Genomic DNA, 15,962 nt, shown 5'->3' on the forward strand with positions numbered 1-15,962 from the left:
TTATCTGATAACGGAATGCTCATGGCTAATTAATCGCAAAAGATTATTCGTTCTGGTCGAGAAGAGAAACAGATTTGGCGGGAAAGAATGACTTTGGCTTTTATATGGTTTTGATGCCGCGCGATTATGATCGTGTATCTTCAACGATTTGTTCTGTGTACTCGTCTAATCCTCGATAACAATTTAATTGTTTAATGAAACATGATGAACCGTGGTACATGGAAAACTGAGGATTTGAAAAAATAAATATGCAAAAATTTCTGTTAATTTTGAAACGTTCGCATATTGCGATTCGTAATTTTTTTTTAGAATTCAACTTATATTTTTACATTTTTGCATTTTTTCAAATGTAAATATCTTTGTAGAGAGATGATGATGAAATATTTTTTTTTTATAATTACATAATAATTCTAAAGTTCATATCTGAAATATACTATTGATTTTTTTTTGAAATTAAAAGATTCCAATTTGATATTTGATAGTCAAAAATGATAATATATTATTATAGAATTGATAACGTTTGAATTGAACGTCTTCTAGGCAATTTTTATCAAATCAGAAATTTGATTGATTAAATCATCATTTTACATCATATTCTCTGTAAATAGATAAAGAGAATAAGGAAAATAAAATTATATTTTAATTAATAATGAAAATCATTATCATCTTTTTCCTCCGTTTATTGTTTTCCTCATTTATCTTTGTTTTATCGTAAAAAATTATTTTTCTGAAAATTTCTTACGAAATTGATTATATTTCCTCGATAAAATTTTCTTCATCAAAAATAAAAATTTAAATAAATCCAGTTCTCACGTTTTATTTTAATATTTTTCGAAATCATGCGAAATATCAAGATTTCCAGAAACTAGTCGCCTATGTCGTATTTCTCCTGGATTCTTATCTAATCGATTTAATCTTCATAAAAATGAAACTATTGCCAATGGATAGGGATGTCTAAAGTCTTCTAATACTAAAGAAGGAAGAACACTTCGCATGATATGAATATTTAGTGGAAATCTTTTTATCTATTATCTTTAACTGTTGATTTTTCGTTGATATTACATTAGAAAGAACGTTGAACGTTGAGAAATTTGCTCTAAGAAATCCATGATCGCGAAAAATGATGATCTATGCGGTCAAAGATCATCGATCTTTCCATTTATATTTTTTTCATTAATAATCGATGAGAAAGAAGATTGACGTTTTCATTATTAAATAATATTTTAAATAATGGTTAATAATTAAAATTTGATTAATATGTTTATTAAGCTTTAAATAAAAAATTTAATGGCGATTTTCTTAGGAGTCATTGTAAATAAATATAGGAATAACATAAATTTAAATTGCGATCTTAAAAAATTGGGTTATTAGTTATTTTTATTTATCTGTATTTAAACTTTATTTATGGTTTGTAGATTAGTGGCTGAAGGCAAGACTGATTGCTTCAAAAAATTCATTATTCGTCGATAGTGAAATCGATTTAACCCTTTAAATGCTGGTAAATACAATGATAAAAATATCATTATCGATATAATATATATCCATAAATGAACTTAAATATAATTTTTTATAATATATTTCACAGATAAATGTATTGATTCATAAATAAATATTTACATATATATATTATAGAAAAGATATGGTATAAGCAAAAAACTATAATTATTCGTATAGCAAAATTTTCGAATGAAGAATCAATAAGCGAATTCAATTTCAATATCGCAAATTAAAATATCGATCAAAATCGTAATATATATCGCCAAAATTTAATTTCTAAATCCATCAGTTTGTTTATCGATAAAATTCCAAACTCGAAGTGTATTATATATAGTATCATATAACAATAGATAACAAATGTACAAATAATAACGATCCAACTTGACTCGAAAATCTTTTATCAGAAATATGATAAATTGTAAATTCTAATCTTTAGTAAAAGACAGCAGCTGCGTTTCATATATCGGCCGACAACTACATTTAAATTTATTAATCGGTGAACGAGTCATTGTTGTTTCCCAATCCAGTAAATCGGACATGATAGAAAGTCATAGTATTTCTCTTAATCCGTCCCCATTTTCTTCCATGCACGCTTATATTTAGAATCGTTCTCCTGGTTGGAATAAACACGGCAAAGTGTTTGCCGTGCTCGAGCAAACATAGCTTCTTCAACGATAAATCTGATTCTCGCGAAATGTCTTGAGAATATCGTAAAAGATATGATCCGAGCTTTGGATTCGTGACTTTAGCTCTTGCTAATGCGCTTTAGCTATGCGAGGAAAAAGAAAAAAGAAAAATTATTGAAAGCGGAGAAAAACCGCGCGATAACGATGGATTAGCCTTTATTACGAGGCTAAGAAACTTATCGGTATATTTCAAAGCTATGTCGATTAACCGTCGATTATTTTACAACGACGTTAATATACTACGTTCGACAACTTCCTCAAACTATACTTAACAAACTCAGATAAATTCTTGTTTGCCTTGTGCGAGTTGTTTCAAGTTTTGCAGCTGTTTGAGGAATATTTATACATATTCGTTTACATTTTTTTTTCTTTTTTGTCATTATGACGATTATAATTAACAATTTTCAGGACCAATTTTACGATTTAACATGTGTAATTTATTTGAATATTTATTAAAATATTTACGAAGATTGATTTTGCAGTGGGTATGACGTATGGGCATTTGAATTTGTTCCAGACAGAAATTGACATCGCCCAAGTGGAATCGGTTCAAAGGAATCAGGCTGAGATGGAAGGACAAGATTAGACTGAACAACGTGATATGGAGATGCTGGCACATGCAATGTAAGGAAATGCACGTGTGAACACAGAACCACGACCCTGAAAGCGCGTAAAATATAGACGTAATAAATTGATGATGATATCAGCTTTCGAGAGATGTTTCAGATATAGACCTAACTGATTGCAATTTGGTAGGACAGTTTTATATCTACACAATATAAATAATTTAATTGTTTAAATGTATTAAAATTTTTAAAATATACAAAAATATGTTCAAATAGTGATAAATATATACATTTTCTTAAAAAATAATGAACAAGTCAAATAGTATAATGCAATTTAAAATATATGTATATTTAAAAAAAAAAATGTTCACAATAATGCTAAACTAAAATCCTATATTTGTTTCTATATTAAATTGTAAATTTTTCTCATAATTAACTAAATATTTGTAATTAAAATTATATTTATCGTAAACGTAGAACCAAATTTCATTGAAATAGATGAAGCATCTCTTGTTAGCTGAATATTTAAAAGAATAATTATTAGGAAAATCTTAATTTTTAATCGTTTCGAAGAACATCGTAGAAAACAGCGAAGAAATGCACGACCGGAAATACAAAACTCAATACATGGTTAATTTTGCTGATTTTTGACAATCATATGATAACCCGAAGTCATTGTGATAACGTTATGTATTTGTTTTATTTTTCTGGCTGGAATAGCTTTTTCTTCGGGTGAATTGTCATGGTCAACGATTGCGGTCGAGGGTCATAGGAGAATGCGATTGGAGAATATAATTGGGGAAAAAAAGGTTCTTTTGAAAAACTGAATATTCGATCTTATTAAAAACTTATATATTTTATCATTACTACTATTTTATTAATACTAAATTAAAGTTTGAAATGGTTAGTTTTAGTAGTTTATTATCATTATTTTGATAAATTTAAAAATTCTTAAAAAATTAAAATATTATTAGATTTATTTGAATTAACAATAGAGCAATTATAATTTTTTAAATACGAGTTTTTTAAAAACGAATTAACTTATTCATATTATCTCGAAACAATTGATTGTATCTTGAATCATTCGATTATTGAACTATGTACTATTATATCATTTTTTCGAAGATTATCCGATTGATAGTTTTAAATTTGTGAACACAAATTTCTTATGTTAAATAATATACATTTTCTTTTTGCTTTTGTAAAACCAAAAATTGCAATTTTAAATTTAATTTTCAAATTTAAAAAGAGTTTACACTTTTATCTAAATAGTGTTGATTGAAATAGTATGAATCATAAAATATAAATTTATTTGTAAAGAAGTAAATTGATCTAAAGAGACAGTTTTCTAATTAGATCATCTTGATTTATCCAATTTTTAAGTTTCGACGGTTTAAAATTTCTTAATCATGTTTTTTAATAAATTTCAAAAGTTATATTGCTTCCTCAAGATCTCTCGATACCGTAATCACTTATTAAACAGAATACAGAAATATTGAAAGAAATTATTATCTCATTTCACTATTTATATTATTTTTTCTCGTGTTGTCTCAAAAAATTTCTCATCAAGAGCATGATAACTTTTCAATTACAAAAGTTTCCATAATCTCTTTTCATAATGTGAAAAATTCTTTCGAAACATCAATCATAGTGTTCTATTTTAATTAATATTTTGTTTAATTCTGTTGGTATTTCATCTAATTATTTCAAGTAGATTTCTCAACGAAACAAGTTCACGAGAAAATCCACAAATTCTTTTTTACTAAAAATTTAAAAAGAAAACGAACCACTACGTTCTTCATCGAGTTACGAATCGAAAAACAAAGGTGGTGAGATAAAGCGTAATCTAAAGCCAAATTAAATTGATTCAAGATATCCTGCTGCAAAAATAAGGCGATAAGGTAAATAGTGTTGTACAAAATAAAAAAAAAAATATCTTGCACGTGACGCACTAGTGACAAAGAAATCCCCGCCACGTCAGTTTCTCAGTGCACTTCTGCAAAATTTCCAAGCTCGTTCAGTTTTGTGAACACCGTCATCCAAAGAAATTCGAAATTTTTCCTTGTAGTGAAATTATATCAACTAGTTATTTCTGTTTAACTTTCATCGTTAAATTCTTCTATATTGAAACGATATATTTAAATTATACATATATATATATATATACTTGCGATAATCGTTTTTCTCTCTACGTTTCGTAAATTTTCTTCGAGTCAAAACATCAGAGAAATTAATCGAGGTAAAGTTCATTGAAGGAAGTGATTAAAAAAGAATCAAAGTCAAGGTCTTCGAATAATTGACATAATATAGCTACCTTATCGAACGAACGAGGAATTATTTTTCTTTTTTTTTTTTCTTCTATATAATATAATTCGTTATCGAGACGAATTTGCTTAAAATTCATTATATATTAGAATATAACGAGTTTATGATAAGAGGGTATGTATTTTGAAGCGCTGAGATCGCGTGAATAAGAAGATGGACTTTTAAATAAATCGATCAAATTGTGCAATAGACATCGAACCGCGTGCAAACCGTATCTCGTTCACTGACATTTCGACCATCGCTATTTTTAAATTAGCCGCCACCGCGTTGTCAATCGTACATCGTATGTCAACATCGAAAATCGCGTGCCGATCGATCTTAACCGGCCAATATTATTCGTGGTTAAAAACGATGTTACAGACGATCTATAAGTAAATAGTTTTGCATCAATTTATGCGAAAGAGAACTTGAAACTGAAAAAGAACTTGAGAAGAAATGATTCCTCATTCGTTGATTCTTTGGATGTTACAAACAGAATTATTTTTTAGAATTTATATATCTGTTCTTTATTATCAAGATCGTTTAAATCTTATATTGTAATGTGCAATTAAGATCGATTTGTTTATCGCGTGTAAATAATTGTTAAAAATAAATCGAAAAGAGATGGATCATCGATTTCTGTCTTCTTCTCAAATGAGTATTTGCGATTTTAATACGCATACTTTATGTTGTTTAAATTTCGTCTATGTTAATTTTTACTATAAATTTCAACTTCATCTGTGTTAATTTTCTTATTACGTACTTTACTTTTGTCATATTTTCTATTTTCATTATAAAGTATAATTTTATATTTTTAAATCGTCACTTTGTTGAAATTAATCATATTTTTACTTTAACTGTTTAAAATTCAGAAAAAATTTTTGAAAATAGATTAATTAATTTTATTTATTTTTATATATTTCTTATAAAACAATTTTTTCATTTGTTAAGTTAAAGAATTAACTCATCTTTATTTCTATTTTAATACGTCAATTTATCTTTTAAAATAATCTTCGTTCAATTTTCTATATACCTCGATTTTTTTTTTTAATTAAAAGGGTGTATTAAACGAAGCAACGAGTCGAGGCGGAAGTGCATTGATTTGGAGGTTCTGAATAGTGGAAAATTGGACTGTCGAATTCAGTTTCCAATTAAAACAACATTGCAAGATTTTATATTTGTGACTTATTAATTACAAGAATTATTTCGCGAATACGCTACAAAATGCGTCGCCGTAAAGAAGGCATCGGGACGCTTGCGTCTCTGATCCGATATACCGAACATATCGAGCATGGTCATAAATCGAAGGGCAGCTAACTACTCGTTTCAAACGTTTGCGTGGTCGATTCGATTAAATTCGTCGAAGAAACACGCATCGTGGTTCGTATATAATTTTTCTCTTTATCATAAACAAAATCTTTTTTTAGTAGCAAAACTTGAATTTTCGGTGCATACCAGTTAAATAATGAAATAAAAAATTTACTGACACGATTATATTCATAAAACATGTAATAGTTCATATAAATTTTTTTTTTCTAACATAAATACGATTTTTCTTTCGAGATATTCGGTCTTTTATTGCTGCTACTTTTAGAGACGGATTCAGTTGGTCGTGATTCCTTTGAATTGGTGCACACGCACCAAATTGCACATCGACGACATCATAATCTTGATTGGAATTTTTTTATACGTTAAAAAAGTCGTTGAAAGTAAGAATATTAAAAAATATTCTCTTTTCCTTTCTATATTTTTTTCTTTTTTTTTCTTTCATAAATAGAGACCAATGAAGGATATAAAGTAATGTAAATTTGTATTGTTTCAGTTATTTTGAAACAAAATACGCTGGTGTGCCAATTCGCGTCTCCGTTGGATGTTGATACTCACAATAAACCCGAGGTATGTTTGCTTATTATATTTGATAAATGAATATTTAATATTGTTCTTGATTTATAAGTACAGGATATTTCAAAATGCAATGCGATAATGCTACAACTTTTTATATTTCAAAAAGATAATAATAATGTTAATTTCCTGAAATTTTTATTAATTATTAATAAAATTTTAATTAACTTGATTTTGGTTTTGTAGGATTTTGTATCATGATTTTTAAATGATTCAAGATCAAGGCAGAACAAAAGTTAATGCGGAGAAATAATGCATACAAAAGCCGAGCGTGTCCTGTAAACCAAGTAGCTCTTCTTTGTTTAAATAGCGATTGTCAAACAATCTGTATTTGAAATAGATTACAATTGAGTCTAGGAGCCAGCGATATACTTGCTCCAAATGCTTTATAAATATACGTTAATGGATTGTTTAAATCATATCTTTTGAATTTCCATTATTTTATAATTTGAAATTTAACATATGATATTCATTAAATATATAAAATATAAATATATTGTATATTAATTGTTCAAAAAAGAATTATATTCTTATATATCTCATTATATTGTATAACATTAATTTTGGAATGCCTTGTACTTCTTAATAATAGAATTTTGATCAATTCTTTACATTTCAATAACGATGATATAAATTTGAAAAATATTTTTTATCAGGCCGTAGTCTTAGAAGGAAAATATTGGAAACGAAAATTAGCTGCGGTTACTGCAGAATACAAGAAATGGCGTATGTTTTATCGGAACAAAATCCTTGGCTGGACGAACAAAGATGGCACCGAAATGGTATTCTATCTATAAATTAAAAATTCTAATATAGGATTTATTTCTCAATGAGAGAATTCTGCTATTAATTTTTTTTCTTAGTTAATTTTCATTGCCCTTATTTGGTGAAATAAATTTTGATAATATAATAAAGAATATTTATTAATATTGTAAGAATTTTTTAAAAATCATTAGTATTTCTTATTCACATTTGAAAATGGTATCATTTTAGATGGAATCGATGGACGTCTTAGATTGGAGCAACGGATTAGGAACTTCGGGCAACTTTGGAGCAGGTACAGGCAATACACACGGAGGGACCAGTGGGACTCCAGGAGGAGAGAGTATGATGGTTGATGAAGATTACATGGAGCTTATGACTGATACATTATTTTCCACAATCAGTTCAAATCAACCAATATATTTTCCCGATCCGAGAGAAATTGGTAACTCATTAATTCAAATTGCTATCAAACAAAAAAACACAAAATAAGGACTCGTAGAATAACATTATAATATATATACATATAAAGATTATATACATAAGAAATATAAAAAATAAGCAAAACAGAAATTAATATGTGTAAATGATATAATAAACATAGTTATTTGCAATTGTAGCGCGAGGAGCTAGTCTAGCGGATTTTATACAACCCAGTCTAGGACCGCTCCAACCAAATTTAGATGATTTTATGGATACTCTTGAACCATTACAAGGTATTGAATCAATGTGAAGTTAATCATACATAAATACAGATAATAATATATCAATAAACAATAACATTCGCAATAATTATCTTTTAGAATTTTTGAATTCAAAGTTGCCTCCTGTCCCTGAGGAAGACGACATGTTTCGAAATAGTACTTTGAATACAAATTATCCTGATCTCGATCTGATGACGCCTATAAATCAGATTAACGAATTGAGCCAAGAAGCAACGGTAAAGAATGAACAAGCTTCTCAACAGACGTTAGTACAGGACGAACAAGCAGGTACTATACAAAATCTTCAATATACAGCTAAAATATATACTCAACCTCAACCAGAGCCAACGAATGCGTTCAGGAATAATAATATGTAAGTATTAATTATTCATTACTTAAAATATTTTAAAATGAAATTCTATTTTAATATCTATTTTAATATATATATGTATATTATAGAACTTTAGCTGAGAATTATAATGCTATACAACAAAGTTATGAATCCTCTTCGACCAATCAACCAGTCAGAGAAAAAAGTCGGCCAAGTAGAATTTCTTCGAGAAGTAATCGAGTAATTCAACAATCTCAACAACGGAATACTTATCAACGTTCAACGCAACAACAAAATTCTCCATATCAACAATCTTCACAGCCACCTTATGCCATGGAGATTCAAACCGTTCTAACACCAGTTCAAAATCAAGTTCAAATGACATCATTGAATGATCAATCTATTCATGCAAATCAAATTTCACCTATCACAAATCTGGTGACTGTACAGCAAAATTTCGGACAAACAAATTCCATAGTATCAAGTCAGCATAGAAGTATCAGGCCTTTACCACCAGTTGCACCAATTTCAACAAAACCATATAAAGTTGTTCAACCGCAACAATGTTATAAGTTCTCTACACTTCCGCAAAGTTTTAATGCGCAGCAATGTAAATTCAGCACTAATAATTTCAAGGTATTCTCAGATACAACATGATAAGTTCTGTTTTATTAAAACATGGTGTTTCATTTGAATATTGCATCAGCAAGACAAGAAAGTATGATTAGCAATAGAATCAGATTATCGTAATATTTTTCAGACACACCCACCACAACAAGTCGTATCGGTTTCCACAGAGCAACCGTCACAGTCACCGATATTATTACAGTGCAGATCCTCCGGTTTGGATCTTACTACACCAACTATACAGCCGACAAAATTATTACCGCAGTCTACCACGTCTAATTCAGAAAAAGAAGAAGTTTTTGCTGTACCTAAGGTTGATATGTAAATTATGATAAACCTGTTTATAAATCCACGTTTTCTTTATCTTGATGTTAATATAAAAAATTTAAAATATTTATGATAATAATATTTTTCTTTTCAGTATCAAATGAAAGCAAGGAATAGATCTCGAAGCAGTTCATCATTAACTTCGCCAAGAATTCATCCACCGCCATTAGTATCGGCGGCGAGCGATCCCGCTCTAAATCTAAATAACAATGTTTTGCTCGCACAGTTACTCACTAATAGTATGTATTCTAAGAAATGCAATTTTTGTATAGTTAAATTTTCATTTTTTATTTTATAAATCATTTAATAATATATACAAGATATACAAATGATATACAAATTATTGAAAAATCGATCACACGGTATTATATATATTTCGATATAAAGAATATTATAAAAGCTTCAATATCATTACATAGACACATCTGGTATACACACAATGAATATGCCGGCTGATAATATAATGCCAACAGTGAACCAAACAACCACTATGAAATACATCTCATCTATGCTTCCACCTTCAGCTTCGCCTACGCAGATAACGACAACCCATCATATTACCACGCCGGTTACTGTCCAAACTATGCAAACATCTACAGTGCAAGTGCAATCGCAACAACAGGTATTTTTTATGTTGCATTTTATTTCGAAATCAAAAGTTATTTAAGTCAATGTTGTTCAAGAAAGAAGTTCCTTTCAATGTTTGTACAGTCAATTTAATGTCTTACAATAATAATAATATACAAGTAGAACTCTTTAGCTTGAGCTGCGAAGATTTAAATAATATGTATAAAGATATTACTGATTATATAACATTGATACTAACAATAATAAATTTTCACCTTGTATAATATATAATGTATTCAATTGTATATTGCATATTAGGCAATGCAACAGACTACTTGCAGCCAACAAATGTTATTAAATACAAACACTCAAGCGCATCAGCCACAAAATAGTCCCGGATCACCGAAGGATAACTCTAACGCGCACAGTCCTCAAGGGTTAAATCTCAGTCCTTTGCATAGTCCGATGAGCATAGGAAGTCCATTATCGCCAAGTCGAGGTTACATAAAAGGCGAAACGGAACGAGGACAATATAAAGAACAAAGGAGAGTTGGGCACATTCACGCAGAGCAAAAACGTAGATATAATATTAAAAATGGATTTGATATGTTGCATAGTTTAATACCGCAGCTTAATCAAAATCCAAACACGAAGATGAGCAAAGCCGCTATGCTGCAAAAAGGAGCAGATTATATTAGGCAATTAAGGGCGGAAAGAAATCAGTTAAAGGAAGAGATGGATAGTTTAAGACATCAAATTGAGTGCCTTAATACATCTATTAGGTAATAAGAAAGTCGACAAACGAAAGAAAAAATTAATTTTTTAAAAAACTATTGAATTTATAATGAATACTCTATTACAGTAATTGTCAATCTATGCTTCCTGCAACGGGTGCTCCAATATCTAGACATAGAACTAATAAAATGAAGGAGATGTTCGACGAATATGTACGCACGCGTACACGAGAGAATTGGAAATTTTGGATTGTATCCTTTTTAAAATATGTTTTACAATTTCTTTTTTTAATCAAATGTATGATATATAAGATGAAATGTATATTTTCTTTATAAAATAATTAGTTCAGTATATTGCTTGAACCTTTAATGATTTCTTTTAATACTTCGGTATCAACTGCAAGTATTGAAGATTTATATCGAAGTACAATATTATGGGTCGAGCAACATTGCTCACTCGTTGATCTCAGACCAGGTATTTTATTTTATTATTTGTATTTTTTGAATAAAAATATTAATAATAGCATAATAAAATCAAACATATATAAATAGAAATATTTAAGAAGATTTATTTATAATCATTTATCATTTGTAGCTGTTCTGAATTCTCTAAGATATCTGTGTACTGCCACTGATATTCTATCAGATCCTGGTCGTCTACCCGAAGAAGCACTCGCAGCAGTCGATCGCACAGAACGACGACGATCAACTCAGTGACCAATTGTAATATGCAAATACGTCGTGAAACGTGATTTGCTTATATATTGAAAAAAAGAGCAAAAGAAAAACAGTTACCGTAGCAGTAAGCTAATTTAGGAAAGAAACTTATGTGAAAATTTTTAAGACGATTTTTCTTATAGTAAGCTTTCAAGTTTCTTTTTGCAACGATAGTGGTTGAAAATGGAAAGGACTTAAAGTGCAATTTTTTCCCTTATACTTTTCAAAATTGTGATCATAAAATTTAATAACTAATTGTTACAGAAAAAACAATGTGAAGATGTATACATGAATTTACTCACAACGTTTAACAAAATACATATTATAATATACAGACTGTTACATAAATTTGGAACACACTGAGATTTAAACATCCTTTTTTATACCGATTATCGCAATTATTCATACAAAATATTAACAAAATGGAAAGTACATTCATATTTATTATATAATTACGTACATTACGTATTATGTTCATTCAGCATTAAAAAAAATTATGTAACTTTACACTCATATATTGCGATAAAAATTTTTTATCATAAATTCCTTTCTTTTTTCGTTCTTAAATTTTTTTCTTTTTTTGTTAATTCATTAAATTCATTGTAATAATTGTCTACATATATCTATTGCTAATATTTAAAAAAAAAAAAGAAAGGAAAAATGTGTAGAGCAAACCATTCCATATTTTTACTATGCTTGTTTTTAACTAAATATGCCACTTGCAATGATAAAAAAACGTATCATTATTTCTTGAAATTATTCTATTTCTTTTTAATAATGTTTCATAACAGCTTTAAGATAAATATATTTATAAAAAATATATTTTGCGACTCAAATACATGTTATATTATCGATATATTTTTATAATAGTTGAAATATAACTTTCGTGGAAAGATATTTTAATTTTGAAAACTCTTTCATTAAAATAGACAAATAAAGAATTGTTTATAACAAATTAACATCAAGTAATTTATTGATTTTTGTATGCTATATGAAAATATATATTTGAATATATCTAAATGAAATTAGTGCCATGAAATTGTAACAAGAGACTGGAGTAAGAAATATTAATTGTTAAAAACATTTAATTAATTGTATTTTTAACAATTTAAAAACTGCAATTTAACTAAATCATTTAAAATGTTTTTAATTTTAATTTTGCATTCTATGATAAATATATAACTGTTGATACTTGCATAGTAATAATTTTAAAAAAATAAAAATTTATATTGCAAAAAATCGAACATATATAAAAAAATGGGTTGCTCACAAATTATAAGTTTATTATATATTATTAATGTTATTAAATATGAAGTTTTTAATACGAAATTTCATGTGATAATGTACAAATCATTTATAAAAGAATTCAAATATTAGAGTTTAAGGTTATAAAAGACTTCTGTATATTGTAATATTATTACTTTTAAATACCTATTGTATATAGTTGAATATCAAAAACAGTAGATAATCTTTAGAAAACAATTCTTGAAATAATTTTTAATAATTGCTAAAATTTTACTTTTATAAATATGTTTAATTAATTTTTACAATATACAGTTATCTTTTATTTAACTTTATATTATGTATGTATAAATGATAAATAATATAAAAAAATCAACAAAGGGATGTTTTTTGTACAATATGTATCATATAATCATATAAAAATTCATGTATTATTATTCAAATGATTACCTCCATAAACAAATTAAATATTACTTTTTTTTTCATGAATTTAACAAATTAAAAGTTATTAATTTTTTATTCATGTTTTTTTTATTCTTATTAATATATCTTATTACCCATAGTTGATTGGATATTATGATATTATGTTTGATATTTGCTTCTATTAGATATATTATTTAAAATTAAAATTATTATTATTAATCAGTCATGGGTAATAAGATAAAAAAATATAATTTTTTTTCAGCAATTTCATAAATTTTAAAAATCTTCACAAATTGAAGAATATTAAAATTTATATTATAAGTGTCCAAGTTGAACATTCATCACAAATTAGATATAAAGACATCTTATTGTTTTCAAAAAGTGGTAAGAAACCAGGTAATTCCTTACATTGTATAGAATGAATATTTACACAATTATTAATAAGACATCCTATTTCCTTCACACTAAGACAATTGTCTAATACAAAATCACAAGATTCACAAGCTATTTTATTTTCTTTTTCTATTAAATTAGATTTTTGACATATAGGACAAATAACTTCATTTACTTGTTGATCTGCTTTAAATGCTAATACTTCAATTTCTTCTTGTATCATTCTTTCATATTCTTCTAATATCCATTGTTCTATATAATAAATAATACATAAACATTATGCAATATATAAACAAAACAAATTCTATTATTTTACCTTCTTCATCAAGTATTTTAGCTTCAAGTTCAAGTGCTTCTTCTGGATCAAGTGGTTCATTTACAAAAAAAGGATTCAAAATTGGATTTAAATCTGTAGTAGCCAGATTATTTAATTCTTTACGAACAATTTCAGTTAATGTATCTTGTACATTTTTTGAATTTATTTCCAAACCAAATCTATTTCTATTAAATAACTGCCCTCGTTTTTCTCGCATTCTCTCTCGACATCTCTAAAAAATCATATTTCATTTTATGCATTAAAATTCCGGCAAAATATGATAAATTAATTACATGATATGATTTTATTTATTTTGATTTATATGATTATTATTTATTTATTTTATATATTTGATGATTAAGTTTCAGAGATTGGAAATTTAGACATTCAAAATAATATTAAATTAACCTCTCTTAAAACTTCTTGTAATTTTGGAGAACTGTGTCTAATTCTATTGGCATTATTTCTAGTTTTTAATTTTGAAGCCATTGATGGACTTAACTTTATATTTTCCATATTTTTTACACTGTAACATTTAAAAAATTTTATGAAAATAAATAAGTATGCAAAGTAACTGAATACTTAAAATTAAAAAGATGTATATAATAGAGGTCGTGATTTTACATGTATAAATGTATTAAAATATACGAAACGAAATATAATGTATATATATTAGAAATTTAAAAATCTGTATTTTTAATATAAGTTTATCACTTTTTAAATTATATTCTTTTAATTTAAATATTTAATAATAAAAATTTTTGTCCAAATTTATAAATTTGTATCATAAAAATATTCAATACACATCAGAAACTCATATTATATAAGAGACATATATTAATATTTCAGGGGTTGCAAAAATGAGAATGTAGTCTATATTTTTTTTATTTTGAATATATATAATTTGAATATTAAAATTTAATATATTATAATTTTTAAAAAAGAAATTATGGTATTTAATTAATATAATTAATATATATCTTAATATATAATAATATATATCTTATCTATATATCTTAAATTAATATAATATAATTTAATTAATATAATATAATTTAATTAATATAATTAATATAATTAATTAATTAAATATTAATATAATCCTGTAAAATATATATCCTGTAATATCCTGATAAATCCTATATTCACATTTATAATTACGCGCCACAGCAAATACGAACAAAAAAAATTTAGAAAGAAGAAAGATAGAATAATAATTGAGAAGCATAGAAACAAATATAAACGAAGAGAACAAATAGTGGAAGAAGGATAGAAATAGAATAAAAATATTGAAATCAGCGCCATCTGTAGAGTGCTGCAAATGAAACACATAAAAAAGGACAGAAAATAATAAGAGAAGGATAGAGATAGGCTAAGAATTGAGTCATTAGCGCCATCTTTTGACTTTCAAAGATACTTCTTCAACAATATCTTTTTAAAAGTATTCAAGAGATGGCGCTGCTGGTCAATTCCTTATTCTATCTATCAAATAGGATAATAATAATAGCATAAACAAAGAAAACAAATAGTGGAAGAAGGATAGAAATAGAATAAAAATATTGAAATCAGCGCCATCTGTAGAGTGCTGCAAATGAAACATATAAAGAAAGGACAGAAAACAGTAAGAGAAGGATAGAAATAGAATAAGAATTGAGCCGTTAACGCCATCTTTTGACTTTCAAAGACACTTCTTCAATAATATCATTTTAAAAGTATTCAAGAGATGGCGCTAAGTTGAAATTCTTAATATATTTTACCTATTTTAAAAAGATTTCTTCAACAATCAAGAGATGGCGCTGCCGGTCAATTCCTTATTCTATCTATCAAATAGGATAATAATAATAGCATAAACAAAGAGAACAAA

At 26.8% G+C, this 15,962-nt stretch overlaps 3 protein-coding genes across 6 annotated transcripts in view; 2 read left to right on the forward strand and 1 right to left on the reverse strand.

Moving 5' to 3' along the window:
- LOC102677462 (MLX-interacting protein) overlaps positions 1 to 12,236 on the forward strand; it is a 23,039-nt gene extending 10,803 nt beyond the window's left edge. Inside the window, exons 1-15 of one of the 4 annotated variants that reach the window (XM_031515242.1) lie at positions 4,773 to 4,988; positions 6,112 to 6,433; positions 6,876 to 6,949; positions 7,612 to 7,737; positions 7,949 to 8,162; positions 8,338 to 8,433; positions 8,521 to 8,794; positions 8,881 to 9,388; positions 9,513 to 9,692; positions 9,801 to 9,945; positions 10,126 to 10,328; positions 10,592 to 11,055; positions 11,136 to 11,259; positions 11,353 to 11,482; positions 11,603 to 12,236. In XM_031515242.1, coding sequence (XP_031371102.1) covers positions 7,684 to 7,737; positions 7,949 to 8,162; positions 8,338 to 8,433; positions 8,521 to 8,794; positions 8,881 to 9,388; positions 9,513 to 9,692; positions 9,801 to 9,945; positions 10,126 to 10,328; positions 10,592 to 11,055; positions 11,136 to 11,259; positions 11,353 to 11,482; positions 11,603 to 11,724 — 2,514 coding nt within the window. In that variant the 5' untranslated portion in view covers positions 4,773 to 4,988; positions 6,112 to 6,433; positions 6,876 to 6,949; positions 7,612 to 7,683 and the 3' untranslated portion in view covers positions 11,725 to 12,236. Of the gene's footprint in view, positions 1 to 2,700; positions 2,808 to 4,772; positions 4,989 to 6,111; positions 6,434 to 6,875; positions 6,950 to 7,611; positions 7,738 to 7,948; positions 8,163 to 8,337; positions 8,434 to 8,520; positions 8,795 to 8,880; positions 9,389 to 9,512; positions 9,693 to 9,800; positions 9,946 to 10,125; positions 10,329 to 10,591; positions 11,056 to 11,135; positions 11,260 to 11,352; positions 11,483 to 11,602 lie in introns of those variants that run through there. The other 3 variants (XM_031515240.1, XM_031515241.1, XM_006609652.2) reach the window with 3 other exon arrangements.
- Positions 12,000 to 14,688, reverse strand: LOC102677782 (RPA-interacting protein-like). Its single transcript, XM_006609653.2, has 3 exons — positions 14,507 to 14,688; positions 14,099 to 14,330; positions 12,000 to 14,034 (listed from the first exon to the last, which is right to left on the reverse strand). Exons 1-3 carry the CDS (start codon positions 14,612 to 14,614, stop codon positions 13,700 to 13,702), a joined length of 675 nt encoding a protein of 224 aa, XP_006609716.1. The 5' UTR covers positions 14,615 to 14,688; the 3' UTR covers positions 12,000 to 13,699.
- Positions 14,689 to 15,824: 1,136 nt separating this feature from the next.
- The window catches only part of LOC102679313 (neuronal cell adhesion molecule), a 34,055-nt gene continuing 33,917 nt past the window's right edge, over positions 15,825 to 15,962 (forward strand). The window contains exon 1 of the mRNA XM_006609661.2: positions 15,825 to 15,843. The gene's annotated coding sequence lies outside the window, so the exon portion shown is untranslated. The remainder of the gene's footprint in view (positions 15,844 to 15,962) is intronic.

This window comes from Apis dorsata, unplaced genomic scaffold, assembly GCF_000469605.1.
Source record: "Apis dorsata unplaced genomic scaffold, Apis dorsata 1.3 scaffold_59, whole genome shotgun sequence".
In the NCBI taxonomy this organism is placed as follows: Eukaryota; Metazoa; Arthropoda; class Insecta; order Hymenoptera; family Apidae; genus Apis; species Apis dorsata.